General features: G+C 40.9%; 1 protein-coding gene across 2 annotated transcripts in view; it reads right to left on the bottom strand.

Annotated features, from left to right (window-relative positions):
- dync2h1 (dynein cytoplasmic 2 heavy chain 1) overlaps nucleotides 1-20,691 on the bottom strand; it is a 546,351-nt gene that overhangs the window by 413,915 nt on the left and 111,745 nt on the right. For both annotated transcript variants that reach the window (XM_080197215.1, XM_080197216.1), the window contains exons 33-37: nucleotides 19,021-19,226; nucleotides 17,372-17,554; nucleotides 15,142-15,324; nucleotides 12,762-12,985; nucleotides 9,462-9,571 (exon numbers count right to left, since the gene is read on the bottom strand). In XM_080197215.1, coding sequence (XP_080053341.1) covers nucleotides 9,462-9,571; nucleotides 12,762-12,985; nucleotides 15,142-15,324; nucleotides 17,372-17,554; nucleotides 19,021-19,226 — 906 coding nt within the window. The remainder of the gene's footprint in view (nucleotides 1-9,461; nucleotides 9,572-12,761; nucleotides 12,986-15,141; nucleotides 15,325-17,371; nucleotides 17,555-19,020; nucleotides 19,227-20,691) is intronic.

Below are 20,691 nucleotides of genomic sequence, written 5' to 3'. Positions count from 1 at the left end.
ACCCTGGTGAACCTCCCAATGCGACCTAACCAAGTTTTTATATTGCTACAACATGATTTCCCACCTCTTGTACTCAATGCCCCGGCTATTGAAGGTAAGTATGCCATATCTTCCTAATCACCTTGGCCACCTGCGTTGTCACTTTTGGGATCTGTGGACCTGCTCACCTATTGTATGTTAGTGTTCCCAAGGATTCTGCCATTTACAGTATAATTGACACCTAAATTTGATCCAAAATACATCACCTTGCATTTGTCCAGATAAAATTTCATCTGTCATTTTTGTGCCCAAGTCTCCAATCTATCTTATATCCTGCTGTATCATCTGACAATCCCTGGAACTATCAGCAACTCCACCAATCTTTGTGTCATCTGCAAACTTACTAATCAGACACCCCACATTTTTCTCCAGATCATTTATATATTACAAACAACAGTGATACAATCACTGATCTCTTGCGGAACACCATTTGCTACAGATCTCCATTCTGAAAAACACCCTTCCATTGCCACGCTCTGTCTTCTACGACCAAGGCACTTCTGTATCCATCTAGCTAGCCCACCCCAAATCTCATGTGATTCCAGTTTTTGTACCAGTCTGCCATGTGGAACCTTGTCAAATGCTTTATTAAAGTTCATATAAACCACATCCATAGCCCTTCCCACATCAATTATCTTTGTCGTCTCCTCAAAAAAAATCAAGTTGATGAGGCATGACCTTCTCCTTGCAAAACCATGCTGCCTATCACTAACTAGCCCATTTTCTTCCAAATGTGCATATATCCTGTCCCTCAGTATCTTCTCCAAAAACTTCCCCATCACCGGCCTATAATTTACTGGATTATCCTGCTTCTTTTCTTAAACAAAGAAACTAATTTGGCTCTTCTCAGGAATCTCGCCTGTGGTCAAAGAGGATGTGAAGATATCTGTTAATGCCCCAGCTATTTCTCCCCTTGCCTCCCACAAAAACCTGGGATAGATCCCATTTGGCCCAGGGCTCTTGTCTATCTTAATGCAATATAGGACACCCAACACTTCCTCCTTCAATATATTGACACATATTGTTACCAGCTTGCCTTAGGTAAATATCTGTTTGCAACGTTGTTAGGTTCATCAACATCCTGTCCTGATCCCTCCCCATTATGACACTATAGTTAAGAATGCTCATGAACATCTCTACTCTCTCAGAAGACTGAAAAAATTTGACATGTCAGCTACAACTCTCACTAACTTCCATAGAAGCACCATAGAAAGCATTCTTTCTGGTTGTATCACAGCTTGGTATGGTTCTTGCTCTGCCTAAGATTGCAAGGAACTCCAAAAGGTTGTAATGTAGCCCAATCCAACACGCCAACCACCCTCCCAACCACTGACTCTGTCTACACTTGCTGCTGCCTCGGCAAAGCAGCCAGCATAATTAAGGACCCCACATACCCCGGACATTCTGTCTTCCACCTTCTTCCATCGGGAAAAAAGATACAGAAGTTGAGGTCACGTACCAACCAACTTAAGAACAGCTTCTTCCCTGTTGCTGTCAAACTTTTGAATGGATTTATCTTGCATTAAGTTGATCTTTCTCTTCATCCTAGCTATGACTGTAACACTACATTCTGGGCTCTCTCCTTTCCTTCTCTATGAATGGTATGCTTTGTCTGTACAGCATGTGAGAAACAAGACTTTTCACTGTATGTTAATACATGTGATAATAATAAATCAAATCAAGAATCAAAATTTTGAAAGTACTAATTCTATTCACACGGCCAAACTGTCCCTTCCTTTAAGCAGGCTGTATTTCCCAATATTTTTTAAGAACATATGACCAGCAAAAAATTTGAATTTAATGTATTTCCCTGATATTTTCATACCACCATTCTTTGATAACCTGCATGACAAGCACTCCAATGTGCAGAAAAAATAGAACTAATTCTAATATCTTCTGAAGCAAGGGAAGAATTGTACTGTGAACGGAGCAGCTTGCAATTTCACCCATAGACTAATTAATAGGGACTACAAGCACCAACCACCTGGAGTGATTTTTTTTGCATAAATTATCCTGCAGAAGACAGTTGCCAACTTGCAAGCTTGTTAATAATTTAAATTTTATGCAGCATTTCATCAGTCACGAGATGATTCCTTTCACATAAATCACCGCTGAAAGAAACTTTCTGCTGTGGCATTCATGACCATTGTGTTCATGTTTTCACATGTCTCTGAACTCATCATTGCAAATATCCCTCCATTATCAGTTACAAACTTCGCTGATGCCCCAAGTCCAATCCCTATCCATTTGTCCATAAGAACATAAGACATAGGATCAGAATTAGACCACTCAACACACTAAGTCTGCTCCTCCATTCAATCACGGCTGATTCTTCTCCCATCCCCATTCTCCTGTCTTTTCTCCATAACCCCTGTTCCCTTATTAATCAAGAATCTATCTATCTCTGTCTTAAAGACACTCAATGACCTGGCCTCCACAACCTTCTGTGGCAAAGAGTTCCACAGATTCACTACTCTCTGGCTGAAGAAATTCCTCCTCATCTCTGTTTTAAAGGATCACCCCCTTTAGCCTGATGTTGTGCCCTCTGGTTCCAGTTATTCCCACTTGTAGAAACGTCCTCTCCACGTCCACTCTATCCAGGCCTCGCAGTATCCTGTAAGTTTCAATAGGGTCCCCCCTCATCCTTCTAAACTCCAATGAGTATAAACCCAGAGTCCTCAACCATTCCTCATACAACAAGGTCCTCATTCCAGGGATCATTCTTGTGAACCTCCTCTGGACCCTTTCCAATGCCAGCACATCCTTCCTTAGATACAGGGCCCAAAGCAGCTCATAATACTTCAAATGGGACCTGACTAGAGCTTTATACAGCCTCAGAAGTATATCCCTCTCGGCATGAATGCTAACATTGCATTTGTATTCCTAATTGCCGAGTGAACCTGCACGTTAACCTTAACAGAATCCTGAACAAGGACTCCCAAGTCCCTTTGTGTTTCTGATTTCCTAATCATTATCCCATTCAGAAAATAATCTATGCCTCCATTCCTTCTTCCAAAGCACATAACTCACACTTTTCCACACTGTATTCCATCTGTCATTTCTCTGTCCATCCTCCTAATCTGTCCAAGTCCTTCCACAGCCGCCCGCTTCCTCAATACTACCTGTCCCTCAAGATATCTTTGTATCATCTGCAAACTCAGCAACAGTGCCTTTAGTTCCTTCCTCCAAATCGTTAATGTATATTGTGAAAAGTTGTAGTCCCAGCACTGATCCCTGAGACACACCACTGGTCACCAGCTTCCATCCTGAAAAAGACCCCTTTATCCCCACTCTCTGACTTCTGCCAGTCAGCCAATCCTCTATCCATGCCAGGATCTTATCCGTAACACCATGAGCTCTTAACTTATTTAACAGTCTCCTATGTAGCATTTTGTCAAAGGCCTTCAGGAAATCTAAATAAATCACGTCCACTGGTTCTCCTTTATCTAACTTCCTTTTTACCTCCTCAGCGAACTCCAACGGATTTGTCAGACATGACCTCCCCTTGACAAAGCCATGCTGACTCGGTCCTACTTTATCATGCACTTCCAAGTACCCTGTGATCTCATCTTTAATAATGGATTCTAAAATCTTGCCAATGACCAAAGTCAGGCCAAATCAGCCTATAATTTCCCCTCTGCTCCCCCCCTCTTCTTAAACAGCAGTGTTACATTAGCTAATTTCCAGTCCTCTGGTACCCTCCATATTCTATAATAACTCTTGTCATTGACTAATATTGTAGAAAGAATAAATCTGGTCACCTTGTCTACAAAAAAGTAAAATGAAAATATTTCTGTCCTCGTAACGTATAAGATGATGAATGGGATGGATAGGATAGAGGTGGAAAGACTCTTCCCGCTCAAAAAAGACAGTAGGACTAGGGGGCACAGCCTCAAGATAAAAGGGGGGCAGTTTAGAACGGAGTTGAGGAGGAACTTCTTCACTCAAAGGGTGGTGAATCTCTGGAATTCTCTGCCCGTTGAAGTGGTGGAGGCTGCCTCGCTAAATATTTTTAAGACGCGGGTTGATGGGTTTTTGATAAGAGAGGGGATTAAGGGTTATGGGGAGAAAGCGGGAAAGTGGAACTGAGCAGCGACAGATCAGCCATGATCTTATTGAATGGCGGGGCAGGCTCGAAGGGCTAGATGGCCTACTTCTGCTCCTATTTCTTATGTTCTTATGTTCTTATGTAACATACCTTTGAATCCAAGGCAACTACCTTGTTAAAGTTACATACCAATGAAAGACTTACAATAGGACAATTGATATTACAGTTTTCACATTTCTCACTAATCACATTTTAGTCTCATACAGTTTTCATTGATCAGATTGTACCTTTCAGCAGGTTTTGTAAATTTTGATAAATAGGATGAACAAATTGTCTGTGTAATTTTAAGAGCATTGGCTTTTTTTCTCTGATTTTTATCACTTGATGCCTTATTTTTTGTTTAATACTCTGATGAGTAATATCTGACATTAAGAGGATAAAATTGTCTTTAGTGGGTCCTCCACAAATGGATGAGTGCTCAGCAAGTTAGAAAAATGGTTTACAGATTATATTATTTCATGTGTAACATTACAGTAAGTCTTGATTTGCATAACTGATTGCAAAGACTGCATATAACGTCAGTATTGGAGGGATAGATGGAGGCATTGGCTTTGCATCATGCTCGCCTGTCCTGAAGAATTGACTTTGTTCTCCTCAAATGTTGAAATCGCTGATGATAGTGTTCTGACCAAGTAAGGAGGGGTGAAGTAAATCCCCACTTTGTTCCACTCCTGCATTGGTTATAATAGAGTCTGAATTTAAAAAAGTGATTTTACCAATTCAATATATACTATATATATATACGTAATTCTGTGTAGCTCGGTGTGAGAAATAAGCTAGCCATGTTTCTTCAGTTAACAAATAAGGAGTTAGTTTTATTGCTAAAACTCACTCAGGTAAAAATGCATAAATTAACTAAGGGTTAAAATGAACAAACATGTCCAACTACCTACCAATACAAGAACAACACATCAAGCATGCAAAAAAACAAATAAAACTTTACACAGTATCAGGTTTTAAAACTTGGCCCAGGAAAAAAAAGATTCATGGATTGTCCAGATGCTTTTTTACAGCTGGAGGGTCATGTTTCACAGTAGCTGTTGGTGCTTGGGTTTCTCACTGGAGCAGTCATGGCTGGTTGATTCTCATTTCTCTTAGAGACAATGTGTTGATTTGGAATTCTCCTTTGAGGCTTCTCAGTTGGCAGCAATGAAGTCTTCTGGTGGGTTTTCAAATCACAAACAGTTCAGCTTTGATAAGAATGGTTTCAGAAAAGGGGAGGGGGGTAAGGTGTTACCCCAATGGTAGTCTCTGTGACTGTTAGTTTAAACCCATTTTAGTTTACACCCAAGGGCTGGGTCACATGACAATCTGAGCCTATCTTAGTCACTGTCTCAGAGCTCCATAGACTCTATGTCTCCATAAAGATGTTTGTGTCCTTTACAAGTGCAATATACTAGCTGCTGTAGGTCAGTGCCCTTTGATTAGGAGAAATGTTTTATTTGAAAAATTTTATATATATATGTCCAGCTGATGACAATATAAAATATGTCCAGCCATTATGTTAAAAATTAATATATTTTGTATAACATATCTTTGTAACAACATAGACTTCTCCATTCAGGTCTGTGGAAGGTTGTTTTTCCCCCGTGTATTGTGATCCAGCCTGCAAGTCCCAAGGGTGGCTTTAAGATTATTTTTATATCTAAGTTTGAGAATCCTCCATGCAAACCACATGATTGACCCAGAGAAACTTATCTCTCATGCTCTCAATGCTGGGTATGCAGCCCTTTTTCAGGATTTGGTCCTGCCACTTGATGCAGCAAATGGATCACAGATAGAGGTGATGCTTTTCTTTATGTGGTAGGTTGCCCAAATCTCACAGGCATAAAGAAGCGACATAAGAACCACCATCTGGTGGACATTGATATCTGTTCTGAGACAAAATGCTCTTTCCAAAGTCTGTGAGCAAGCCTGCCAAATGCCCAAGATTGCAAAGTCTGTCTACTGAATGGAGGTGTGTTTTTAATAGTGACTCTGGGATCTTGGAGTACCTGACCAGGGACAGGTTGATACAAGGCCTCTGTCTTCCTCAGACCTAGGCCAGAATTTTACCGTCCTACCTGCCATGGGAATCGTGGTGGGTGAGAGACAGACCATAAGGATATAAGAACTAGGAGCAGGAGTAGGCCATCTGGCCTACTTTATCATGCACTTCCAAGTACCCTGTGATGGCTGATCTTTTTGTGGCCTTAGCACCACTTAACCTGCCTGCTCATCATTACCCTTAATTCCTTTACTGTTCAAAAATTTAATTATCCTTGCCTTAAAAACATCCAATGAGGTACGCTCAACTGCTTCACTGGCCAGGGAATTCCAGATTCACAACTCTTTGGGTGAAGAAATTCCTCCTCAACTCAGTCCTAAATCTGCTCCCCCTTATTTTGAGGCCATGACCCCTAGTGGAAAGGTCCCCCCATGGAAAGGTCTGTTGGCGTCGGGTAGAATTTTACAGTTTCAGGATGAGCGAGAACATAAAATCCCACCCTATTGTCAAAAGTGTTCTGGGGCTAGGGAAAAACAAACAATAAACAGCTGAACATCCTCCAGAGTATATGCTATAAAAGCACTGTTGTATGCAAACAGAACTTGCCAGTGGCTGTTTAATAACATTTGTGCAAGCCTTGAGCGTTTTTAAGTTGAAGAGGTTGCCGTCAGTCCTGAAGTGAATGTGTACTCCTGTGTCAAGATCTCTGAACGTGTGTTGGAGCAATGCCAAGATATATAGAGCAAATACAGCTGGAGTTTATACACAGCCTTCCTCGGTGTGTTGGTGACACCAAAGGCATCCAATGTCATATCACTTTGCATCACCTTGGCAATCTGGGTAAAGTGCAAGCAAATTACTTTCCAAAAATAATTAACCTATGTCAAGTTTCATTTTTCATTGAAGGTTTACTTAGTAGCATAGGATTTCACTGGAGACTACATCAGTGTAGCACAATGGCACAGTGGTTAGCATTGCTGCCTCACAGCGCCTGGGACCTGGCTTCGATTCCTAGTTCAGCTCACTGTCTACATGGAGTTTGCACGTTCTTCCCATGTCTGTGTGGGTTTCCTCCAGGTGCTCTGGTTTCCTCCCACAGTCCAAAAACATGTGGGTTATTGGATTGGCTATGCTAGATTGCCACTTAATGTCAGGAGACTAGCAGGGTAAATATCTGGGACTACAGGGATAGGGGTTGGGTGCAATTGTGGTTGATGGGCTAAATGGCCTCCTTCTGTACTGTAGGAATTCTATGATTTTATAATACTTCATTTATTTCACATGGCATTACAATTCTCTTCAATGACTCTAATGTATTGCTGTCACCAAATCTAAAACAATTCACGCTTTTATATTGTCCAAAGGCTAGGAATCTTGTGGCAAGTAACGCACCTCCTGTTCATCACCCACAAGGGACAAATCAGGACTGTAATGGAATACTCTCCGCTTGCCTGGATAAGTGCAGTTCCACCAACAATCAAGAAGCTCAACACCATCCAGGGCAATGCAGCCCATTTGATTGCTACCCCTTCACTCCGTCCATAACTGACGAACAGTGGCAGCCATGTGCCCCTTCGACAAGATGCACTGCAAGAGCTCACCAAGTTTCCTTCAGCAACAGCTTCCAAACCAATGACCACTATCATCTCGAAGGGTAATCACCACTTGGAGGTTCCCCTCCAAGTCACTCACTATCTGCCTTGGAAACATATCACGGTTCCTTCAATGTCATTTATATCCTCTGTAACAGCATTGTGGGTGTAGAAGACAGCTCAGCACCACCTTCTGAAGCGCAATAGGGATGAGCTATTCATGCTGGTCCAGCCAGCAATGCCTTCATCCCACGAATTAAACAAAACATTTTGTCAGTCCTTGCTAATTATTAAATATAGATAGCATTTTAATGAAACTGTTCCACAAACTGTCAAAGTGAGGGATTATATAGTATTGCATAGTTAAATGAGTCAGTGGCTAACACATTCTTCACAGAAATAAAACACTTTGTAACCAGTATAATTTGTTGAGATTCATTATTATCTCCTTCCTCCAAATTCTGTCATGTGATGTTTTAAGGAACCTGCTTCTCTACTTTGGATAGTTCACTGCATAATGATACTTCAAGTTTCACCTGAAGTTCTTATTAATCCCAGGATTCCTGGGATTAATTTGCTTATTACTACTGTTCCAATTTTGTTTCTGCTGTTATAGCCAGATATGCTGCATATTTTTCATCCAAATTCACCAATCTTAATCCGCGCCCCCCCCCCCCCCCCCCCCCCCCCACCCCGCCATTGTACTGACATCTGGGCATCACACTTTTGAAATCTGGCAATCATTCAATCCTCTATTCTTTGTGGCACCATGGAATGCCCCATGTGTTCCACAAACTCTGAGAGTAATTACTGTTTCCCCAGTAATATTTTCAAGGCAGCAGACAGCTGATCCAACGGGGTCTTCCTCCCCAAGATTTGATTGGGTAGACATTGAGGTATTCCCCTAGTCAGGAAATCTGAAACGAAGGGACTTGGCCTCAGGATAAGGAGTTGATGTTTTAGCACTGAGTTGAGGAAGACACTCTCCATTCAGAAGGATGTGAATCTTTAGAATTCTCTACCCTAGAGGGTTATGTATGCTTCATCACTGAGTATATGCTTGGCTGTATAGATGGAGAGGGAATCAAGATATTTGGGATGGTATATTCCAGAAAGTCAAGTGGTGAAGGACAAAAGTAAAAAGACTACCTATACAAACAATTATTTGCATTTATTTATAGTGGTACAGATTATAAGCAGGCATCTCCTAACTCAACAAACACATTTTCAGTTTGTTTCTATTTGCAGAACAAGTGAATCCCCATTCCTTCAATTAAATATAATTAATATACAATTAACATGGAGAGCAGCAAGAAGCTGGAATTCAGGCAGAAGCTCAGCAGAATAGGCTCAAGGGGCCATATGATTTACTCTGGCTCCTATTTCTCATTAGGTTAGGTACATTGACCCAAACAGACACCGAACTGTGGCGATTAGAGGAATTTCACAGTAACTTCATTGCAGTGTTAATGTAAGCCTTACTTGTGACTAATAAATAAACTTTAAGTACCTTAAGTCGTGTTTGTATGAATCGTGCCAACAGAACTTGTGTACATACAAATACTAAAGAACTTGCTACGTATTACCATCAATTTTGCAGCTCTAGCATTTGCACATTTTTATTGATCACTTTTCTTCAAACACAATACATGAAAATCTAGCTGTCAATCATAATACATTTTCCTGCACTTACACAGATGCTAGGTAGCTTTGTTGAAAACTACTGAGTACTTACTTTTTCTTTTGCTTTTCTTTAGTTGTTGAAGCAGATTCCCACAACCTTTGAGGACTGTCTTCAGTGCTCTCAAACCCCAGTCATAGTGCTGCTGTGGCGTCAGAAGCTCTCTGAAATTTCATCATAAACAAAATTTAAATAAAGAATTGAATTTAGGAGAATAGACTATTTATCATGGCATTATATTTGGGGGCTTTTAGTCATTTATTTTGAGGCATTCAGTTCCACAGACCAATTCAGTAATGAGGCCTTGGGTGGAACTTGTAGAGCTTTTCAGAATCTTGACCACTAACATGGTGGCACAGTGGTTAACACTGCTGCTTCACAATGCCAGGGACCACGGATCGATTCCCGGCTTGGATCACTGTCTGTCTGGTCGCTGCACTTTCTACCCACGTTTTGCGTGTGTTTCCTCCGGATGCTCCGATTTCCTCACACAATCTGAAAGAGTACTGGTTAGATGCATTGACCCGAGCAGGTACCAAACTGTGGACACTTGGGGAATTTCACAGTAACTTCATCGCTGTGTTAATGTAAGCCTTACTTGTGACTCATAAATAAACTTTACTTTAACTGGGAAGATGGTAATTTTCAGTGGGTGTGGCAATTTTCAGGAAGATCCACTGAACCACAAACCAATCAGGAATTGGGAATCAGACTCCAGAGGAGACAGTCTCACCAGAGGCCAGCAGCTCTGGTGCTCTGCAGCGCCACAAGGCAGGTGGTGGCTGCAACAGAAAAAATCATCTACTTCCAGAATCATAGAACAATCAGGCCAGGGTGGGCAGAGAGAGGTATTGAGGGCTTTCAGTGATAACCACTTCCCTCCCCCGAACCAATATCAATTCCCTTTGTGAGATACTGAATGTATTTGGAACCCCCTCCACCATCTCTAGAGGTAACAAGCAGGGCACACAGTTTTATCTGCTATGCACATCACATGTCAACTGGCCTGTCAGCAACTGGGTTAACGCGAGCATTGGCAAGATGAGGCACTTAAGTGGTCACTAATTGGCCACGAGGGCCTCAATAGGCATTGGGGTGAGAAGGTTACCCATGGACTTTCCTGCCCAGAACTCAATTCTGGCAGAGGTAGGAAGGTAGTGGGATTTCTGTACACCACCATCCTGCCTAATTACATGCCCTACTCATGTTAAAGCTTGCCACCAGCAAGACCCCAAGATTCCATCCCTTGTCTCATCATAAGTGCTGCAATTTTATAATACAAAGTATTGGAAGGGCTAGGAGATGCCTATCCATGCAGCAGAAATAACCAATTCAGAAGTACAGCTCATGGACTTGAACCATACGAGCCGGCACCCATACTCTGTGCTGAGTCTCTCCAACTCCCTGAAAATCCTGCTCTTAAATTGGCTAACTTGGACATGTTTCTCTCTATTCTGTCATCCAAATCATTCAGATATAATGAATAGTTCAGGCTCTAGCACAGAGCCAGGAAAGCCTTGTGGCACAGTTGTAAATGTCTCTACCTCTGAACCAAAACCATCAACTCCAGGTTCAAGTCCAAAGTCAGGACTTGTTGACCATGGAAGAAGCATTCATAACACGTTCAACAGGCTGATGAACAGTTCAGGGATCCTTTCACAACTTCCCCACTATTCCGCAAAAGGGAAAGGCGTGTGCAAAGATATGGTTAATTAGAAAGAGCTCTGTGATACCAGTAATCGCAACCTGCCAATATCAGCATGTGTTCATTATCTCTTTGTACTATAGCTTGTCTCTTGAAAGTACTTGGTCACTCTTTCATTAATTCTAGCAATTTCCTAACAACTGATGTTAAGGTAATTAGTCTATAATTCTCTGGTTTTTATCTCTCACCTTCATAAAAGAGTGAAGTAACATGTGAAATTTCAAATTTAAAGGAACAGTTCCTCAACTGAGACCATCAAATCATTGTCGATTGTCAGTAAAACTAATCTGGTTCACTAATGTCCTTTAGGGAAGGGAATCTACCATCCTTACCTGATCTGGCCGATATATGACCCCAGAGCCACAGCGATATGGTGACTCTCAATTGCCCTCAGGCAACTAGGGATGGGCAATAAATACTGTCCAGGTAGCAATGCCCATGTCCCACGAATCAATAAAAAAACTCTTCATTGAGGACTTTCCCTATATCCCTCCTCTTTACCTTGAATAAATACAAATAGCTAACAGATTTCTTTACTTTCAATGAGAAGGCCACCATTCAGCAGCTCTCTTCTTACTCCTTTCCCAATAAGCCAGTCCGCTCCTAACCTATCCCTGAATCATCACCTCTGCCTTGCTTCTTCTCCATCACCTGCTTCCACAATCTCCACATTTATCTTAATGATACAACTTACTTTCTATTCCCTTAATCAAATTCCTATTTAATTTCTCATCCACGATTGCCCTTCCTGATGCCTATTTCAACAGATTCCATTAATGCTTTTCTCTGTCAAATGTTAATCCTCCAAGCTTTCAAAGCATCAATGACCAACCTCAAAAATCCACCCTCAACCTCTTTGCCTCATCTTTGTCATCTCCTACCATCCATAATCTTGAACTCATTCACAATTCTGCACACGTATCCCGTACCAGGCCAGGACGCTGCTTGTTCATCACACCGGTTCTCACCCAACCTAGATTGGTTCCTGGTTTCCCATTGCCTGAAATTATAAATTTAATCTTAATAGATCTTAATAATCTTAACTCCTCAATAGCTTCAATTCTACTTCTCTATAACATACTCTAGCTCTACAAACTCCTTCTGTATAGCAACCTCAACCTTCTCTGATTCCAGCTTCTTCTAATTGTTTTTCCTTCACATCATCATCAACAACTTAGCTATACATTGTGGAATCTCTCCTAAACCCCTTTTATCTTTTTAAAATTAAACTTTCTGACCAAGCTTATGGACACTGTTCCTAATGTTTAATTTTTCACTCTGCCTGTTCTGCTTACTCTTCCATAGTGCCTTACAATAATGCAATTTATTATGTGCAGATTTATAATATGTGCAACCCAAAATTTTTAACACTGCATGAAAAAAAATGCTTAGGTGAATATAAGGTCACTTATGTGTTGTCTTATGATACATCAATAATGATCTTCAGTAAACTTCATATACAACACAAACTTAGTGTACAATTACGCAAAGTATACCAAATTATGTATTGAACTGATCATTTTGCTATCCTACTCTGCTGTTATGTCAACAATAGTCCGACTAGATGGATATAGTTCGACTTTTGGTTCAAGTTTTGACAACAACCTTCATTTCACTTAAAAAGAAAATGGCAATACTTTAATACATACTTGGACAGATTAAAGAGGGCCACTAATTTCCTGCCCAATATGTTGCCATCTTTAAATCCTTCTGCGTAAAGAATCACTTCAGCAATAAGTTCATTATCTGGTCGAGACATGGCAACAGGTCGAAAAAGTTGTTTCAGATTATCGGGGAGTTTTTGTCGTCCTCCATAACCTTTTCCAGCTGGATTCATGGTGATAAATATTCCTGAGTTTGGATCAAGATCAACCTAAAATTACAAATACGCTGATTTATAAAATCATGCACCAAAAGAGTGAGATTTTAGTTTAAAGAAAAATAATTACACATATGTTGTGATGCCACTCTTGTTGAATTGCAAACCTTGGAACAGTTATAAACTACAATGGAACAACATATTACTATATGCTTTCATTGTGCTGTACAGATTTATTTAGGAAAGTAAGGGATTGCATAGTGGATGGGGGATGGAAAATAAAAAAAAGTAATGTCCAATTTAGTAATTCATAGTCAATATAGAAATCAGAGAGTTAATAATTTGTCCTCAAGGTTGACAGTTGCACACAGCATTAGCAATGTTGTATCATTTTATGACAATAGGCAAAAACAAATTATAGTTTTAAAGTATGCAATGAAATTTTCAGTGCCCTAAGATGTTGGCTGTGTGGATAAAATAATTTTATATTTATAAATTACTTCCCCTTACAGAGAATTAAATCAACTTTGAGCAGCATCTTCCTGGTTATTTTGCATCAGAAATAAAACAGAAAGAGGTTAGCTCATCTGTGTTATGTCTCTATAGAAAATCTGCATTACCTCACTCTTCAACAAATTTGCTTTACTATACTTTATAGTGCTTTCCAAAAGTACTCCAATGCTCAATGGCACGAGGGATTATTAGCAAAAATGAAAGCAGGTGAAAATGGATGTAACAATGTGACATGACTGGGTAATTAATTAGTTGGGGGTGGGAAAAAGATGCCCAGAGTTCTGCATTTAGTTTGGGGCACTAAAACACATTAAGTATATATTGAAAGGGGATACAGAGCAAGCTTACCAGAATATCTGGATTTAAAGGATTAACTTCTGAATTGATAGGCACGCGAACCACTTAAAAACCTTTGAATTTACATCTCAGTTTCTTAATTTTTCAGGCAACAATCATGGGTCAGTTATCTACTCTTATTATGTGTTGAAAATTTGCACCAACAGTTAAAATGCTAATCTATTTACATATTTTGTAGAACCAATTTCGTGGTTCTCATGCGACCGCCTCAGATTCTATTGTTTCCAGAGTTTGGGGTTATTTGCAAAATTGGCCAGTTAGTAATGCAAATCAGAAGGAGGTGGTGTCTCAATGCCAATCCTTGGAGTGCAGCCCTCAGCGTATAGATATAAGTCCCAAACAAGTACATGCTGCTTCTAATGCTTCAGCCTATTTCTTACGCATTCCCAAGTTGAATCCTTGTTTTTCCAAAAACACTAGAATTATAATCAATGATGAGAGAAAAACAATTATGGGATAACCTAGATCAAACTATATATAAAATGCTGGGTGGAAAACACAAGTTATATTTTTATTTCCACCTAATACCATCTGTCACAAAAGATAAAAGATAGAGGTGGAGAGACTCTTCCCGCTCAAAAAAGACAGTAGGACTAGGGGGCACAGCCTCAAGATAAAAGGGGGGCGGTTTAGAACGGAGTTGAGGAGGAACTTCTTCACTCAAAGGGTGGTGAATCTCTGGAATTCTCTGCCCGTTGAAGTGGTGGAGGCTGCCTCGCTAAATATTTTTAAGACGCGGGTTGATGGGTTTTTGATAAGAGAGGGGATTAAGGGTTATGGGGAGAAAGCGGGAAAGTGGAACTGAGCAGCGACAGATCAGCCATGATCTTATTGAATGGCGGGGCAGGCTCGAAGGGCTAGATGGCCTACTCCTGCTCCTATTTCTTATGTTCTTATGTTCTTATAAATATAGCTACTGGAACATACTGAAGTAAAATCTTCCATGCAGTGATGACAGAAGTCAATAGTCATAAAGGGAAAGGTATCCCTCATATTTAGGGCCGACGACCAACATTTGAAATTTTAGAAGTCAATCGAAGGTTCAACACATTCCACTAGCTATATATATTCCAAAAATAACTATGCCAAAGTAAGTTAATAGGAGCAAATATGGATTTATTCCATGCAAGATCCATTTGGAGTTTCACATTTGACACGCACATTTTCTTTGCAACATATATTTCTTACTGACTATTTCACAGTAGTTGCTTGTGTATTCGCTATATATAATAAAAGAACGCATTTATCTTCTGCTGTGTGGCAGTTGTTAACGAACTTAGTTTTTGTTTTACATTTTCTAACGTGTGAACTTAAAAACTGACATGACAGAAACAATATACCTGTTTTCCTAGCAGTTCACAAAATCTTCTGTGATTTTTCAAAGCATCCTGGATAGCTTGAATTTGCATAGAAACAGCAGATAGTACAGCTTCCTCTAAACGATTAAACTCATCAAAACAGCCCCACGCACCACATTTCACCAAACCAATGAAAATCCGGCCCATGGACTTCACGTCTATGCCCTTTAAGAATAGAAATGACAGAACATTTTAGCCACAATTTTGAAACATTGGAAATTTCAGATATTAAAAAGCAAATTAAATTGAATTATAAAGCAGTTATAATAGGAAACTTGTAAAAGAAGGCTTAATACCAAACTGCTAAATGTCACATTTTTGGGATTGGATTTATGCTAGCATCTACCAAGGTATAATTTTGCAAGTTTAGCACAATAGCCTTTTTGACATTCTGATGGAAACCTGGCCATCAAAGAGCACAAGGGTAAAGCTACATTCAACTTTAATCAAAGATCCTATTACAAGGATCCCTGTTGATCTCTTACGGGAAATCCTCCTGACTACTATACGATCCAAATAAATAGCCATTATTGTATCAACCTCCCAATCATTTATACCACTGCTGATATCAAGAATGTTTTGAAATAAAATACTCTGGGGAAACACAGACTGAGGCATGAACAATTCCTTCAGACTTCTTTCCCAGGATACTAGTAATGATTGGTAGCCACAAAAATCTTAAAGATTACCCAAGCATCTTTCACATACAGCTTGAGTCCAAGAAATATGTATGTTTGACCTAACTGTTGCGGGGGAATAGTGATCTTTAAAACAACGTATGCTAAATGTCCATCTACGTTCCTGCTACCTCACGAGCACTGGAGTTTACATTAATCCTCCTCTTCTTGGGTCAGGCATACAATCTCACCAAATCTAATCAAAGTCTTGAAAACGGAAAGGACCTTCCTCATCTTTTTAGCCCCCAGAGGAAATTGTATCAATTAAACAACTCGTGAAGGACAAGCCATATCAATATGGCCACATTCATCATCACAATCAATATTGTTTAAACTCACATGCAAGCATGGTTCCACAGATGGCTACAGTTCCAAGTACATATTGTTGTGAGTCCAGTAAACCTGTATCAGTATTACATTCAAACATAATATTTTTCTTGTCTCTATCAACACATGTGAATTTTCCTCCAGAGGTCTCCAAATAGAATCCAGAAGCATGGACCTTGGTTCATGTTTTCGCTTATTATGGAGGACATGAAAGTTAACTGGAGTTTTCCCATTGAGGCACTGCTATATTAATTACATTTCTTTAGAAGTCAGAAATATGCATTTCCTATTTTTGGCAAATCTTTTCTTATTCATTTGAATTAATTATTTATGTAAAAAGTGATCAAGTATTAAAGATCATGGGAGGATTTCACCTACTATTTTTGATGGGTTAGGATGCAGAAGGCCAGTAAAATGTTAGGGAGCCGCATTAGGATGGTTCCTGGATGAAGTTCTGCCATGAGGCCATTTTACCAGCAGCTGGAAAGGCAGTGGCTGGCACCACCTACTGTTCAAAGAGGGGAAACCAATTAAAGTAATTAATAGACCGAATGGAAGGCTATCTTCCCAAGCCACTGGTACTTTTCTGGCAGTGATGAAGCTTCCGACCACTTGGGGTGTCTCCCAGCCGCTTCCCAGGAGAGCAGGGGGTGACCATCACAACCTGAAGCTCCCAATGTCCATGGGGGGATCTCCTAGTTGCAAAGGCTGTCCCACAATCCTGACACAGCCAATGGGGAGGGGTTACCCATCCAACTGCTGTAGCCAGCCTTCCGGCCCTGGCACAAGAACAGTTTTTTATCTCCTAGTATCCACCTCACTCAATGACGTTGCTGAGGCTGGAGAATTGCTCTGGTTGAGCTGACAACATAGAGTGCCAGCTGGCCATCCTTAATTGGACAGTGAATCCAGACGGCCAATTAACTGCCCATCGCAAGAAAAATTCCTGTCACAGTTCCCTGGCAACCTGCATGCTATCCTGATGCCAAGTCACACACTATGCTGGGAAAAATCCTAGCCCATGTAGCATGATGCTGTTCTTTATTTTAAATTATTTTCACATTCTTGTTAAAATATTTAATTACACAAGCTGCTATGGTCAACTTCAAACCAGCAATGCATTATACCTGCTATCAACATTTTACAATACTTGTACCTAATGCATTTTACAAACGGAACAAAATTTTAAAAAGCTTCTAAATAATTACCTCATCGCAGTTAAAAACAAGGACCTGTCTACCAAATAAGCCACCCAGTGCTTTCACAGACTCTGTCTTGCCAGTACCAGCTGGTCCGTATGGGTTTCCTCCAAGCCCCATTTTCATGGCTTGAGTGAGAGTCAGGTAGCACTTGTCTGTTAGAGGAGTATGAACCAATTTTGGAGCATTACCCTAGTATAGGAATTCAAAAAGCCATATTATTAGCAAACATATTACAAATACTCTCATCATCACAGTTTATTCATAACAGGTTCCTTTCTTTTAACTATAGGATAATCCTTTCTGCTATTACTATTATTAAGGATTATTGCCTGAACTACATGCCAATTAGCATAGGAGCAGACAGTTTAGGATAATTAGCATGTGGCTAAAGGGCTGGTGTTGGAATGAGCAGGAAGTTTCCTTTTCATGGGATACTGGCACAAGTTCTGGGACAGGTGTTCCTCCAATGAGATGGCCTCCACCCGGACTCAGATAGATTTCCTGGCAAAAAGAGTAAATATAGATTTGGCAAATGGTTCAAACGCTTAAGGGGGAAGGGATCTGTTGTAGGGTGTTAGATACATCTGGTAGGTCTTAATGAGGTCTTTGTAACCTTAACGAGGTTTAGTGAATGTATTTATTAACTACAAGAACCAATGATGATTGTCTTTCAAAGAAGATAATGGATTGCTGACTCATCAGCAATGAACTACGGAGATGGTTACGTAATTCCAGTCTGAACACAGTTGGGGCATAGTTTCATTTTTTCCTCATGCAATCATATTACAACCTAGTTTTTTTATAGGGTAACAAGATTGTGGCTGGGATTTTCCACCCCGTTACAGCAGCTGGGAATAGCGGCTGGGGTGGAAAATTGAGGAGGAATCCTGAGCCATATCCTAGCATCTGGGGCAGTGCCAGGGTAGGATTCCATTGGGAAGATCCATGGGAGTGGGGGGAAGTTTCCCCCATATGCGTGGAGGTGAAGGGCATGGGGTGTGGTTCCTCCTTGTTCATCAGGATTGTAGTGGGGGTTCCCTGTGTCCGTGGTATGGGGGAAGATTCCAGGAGGGGGAAGGGGCAGGGGCATTTGCATAGGGGTACATTCCTATGTCCATAGGGAACAATCTTTTCCTTATTTTTGTTATGCTTAGTCCAGGGTGGCCTTTAAAATTGGCACCTAATCTCTAAAAGGCCAAAATGGCAGGATGAACCCACTCCACCAGCACGGCATCGTGGAACCCACATCCAGGATTTATTTTGGACCAAGTGTCAAAAGATATGGTGAGAAAAACCACTTTGAGCTTATGGGCTGCACATTGCTTTCCCCACCTGACTTGACCATCAAAAAAAAACTAAGTTCTCCCCAGTAGCCTTGGCACACGAGAGTACATTTTCTGACAGCCACATCTTCAATAACTTCTTACGTGTTTAGTGCATATCAGAAAATTTTAAATAGTATGTGTGCCTCTGGCTATCTTATATGTGCTAACTGCATACAATAACCTTATTTTTGTGTGGAAGTTTGCAAAATATATTCTGTATTGTTTATGTTTTCCTTATAGATAAAATGTCTATTTTAAAAAAGTCCTAATGAGAGTAACTTGAATAGATCCACTGTGAACATTGTCAGTTGTAGCATGATAAGGCAGCACCTGGTATTCATATGTATACTGGAACTCTGCATCCACCATCTGAATGTAACAGTTATTATCTGGTTTCATGTAGAACCGAAGTTGTTTCTTCCAAGCCCAGTCTGAAGTGTTGTTAATTTGCGCTTGGTTCAATTGCTTAACCACTTCTATGTTGTGAATGATGTCAAGAATTAGAGCTTTGAGTTTCAACTCCAGAACAGTCGTTTCTGAAAACACACACAAACATGCAAAAAAAAAGTTTCAGATAAAAATATTCACCTGGCATTAAAATTTAAAAATCTGACCAAACAAGCACAGGATTTGTTCTCAAGTGTCCAGGCAAAGAGATAAAATGGCAGCAATGAGCCAAAAAGTTTTTTGCCTCGTAAACTTCCAGAATTCTATTTGTGATGAGTACGTTAGGTTAAACCACTGCACACACAATATCTCCCTCCTAATTTACGGTTACTCTAAAATTTAATGATGTGGAGATGCCAGTGTTGGATTGCAGTGGACGAGATGAGAGGTCACATGACACCATGTTATAGCCCAAAAGATTTATTTAAAATCACAAGCTTTCACAGCATGCTCCTTCATCAGGTGAAGTTCAATGTTTAACCGTATTTCCACTTCATTGCCCACTTCCACCTCCATATTATCATCGAACTCTGCCCCACCTCAACTCACCTCAGTTCATCTGCTGTTGAAAGCCTAATCCAGGCATTTCTTATTGATAGACTTGACTACTGCATTCTCCCACTTCCATAAACTTAATGGGCAGGGTTTTACCACCCCACCAAGCCCAGCATTCAGTGCGGCCGACTGGGAAAATAATATCCAATTTAAAAATCCAATTTGCACCCAGCACGAAATGGTTTGCTATCTTCCTCGCTCCTTGTTATTGGTGTGAATTTGACTGGGTTTCGTTATCATCAGGAAGTTCAGCACGCAATCGTCCCCACTTCCAAATGCTATCCACCTCTCGGGGTAACATCACATCAGCGCAAATCACTATTGCTCTATAAAAGTGTGGTGCAGGCACAGCAATAGCGAAGGACAGTGAGGAGCTAAGCACTACTGTGCACCAATCTCCGGCGTGTGTGGGGACAGGGGTTCTCAGCTGCTTGCATGGGCACAGGAATTTGGCAGTGGAAGGAGGGGGGAGAATGATGCCAGTGCCAGTCTGGGGCCCTCAGGTCAGCAGTTACCACTGGCTTAGGGCTTGTGTTGCATGCATTCGCCCTAGCAGTTGGACAACTCCAGAGGGGATCAATATGCAGTCGGGTCCCAACCCCACTAAATTCAGTCTGGTTACCCTGCCATCTGTTGGCTAGTCTGATGGATGGATGGATTCTGCAGTGCTGCCTACAATGGCCACTATCATGAGAAAGTCATAAGTATGCTTCACCATGGTTGGCGTGAACTGCAGCCCATTTCTGGAAGCCACTGCACCAGACATCTAGGCAGGGGCACTCAAGTCCATGCTTCAAGTGTTCCCAATGGGGTCCTCCTCACAGCCACCCTTATCGGCAGCCCATTGAGATGGTGCATGGCACTGGGGATGGTGTTGGATGGCCAGCGTCCAGACTCACGGGGACATGGGTTGCTGGGAGGGAGTGAAGGTTCCAGGATTCAGAACCTTATGGACTGTCTCTGTCTCTGCCCTCGACCACCCAAGCAATAATGGGAAGG

Source organism: Carcharhinus amblyrhynchos, chromosome 10, assembly GCF_965287045.1.
Source record: "Carcharhinus amblyrhynchos chromosome 10, sCarAmb.v2.hapA, whole genome shotgun sequence".
Lineage (NCBI taxonomy): Eukaryota > Metazoa > Chordata > Chondrichthyes > Carcharhiniformes > Carcharhinidae > Carcharhinus > Carcharhinus amblyrhynchos.
Note: the sequence above shows the minus strand (reverse complement) of the source record. Positions and strands in the feature narration are given on the sequence as shown.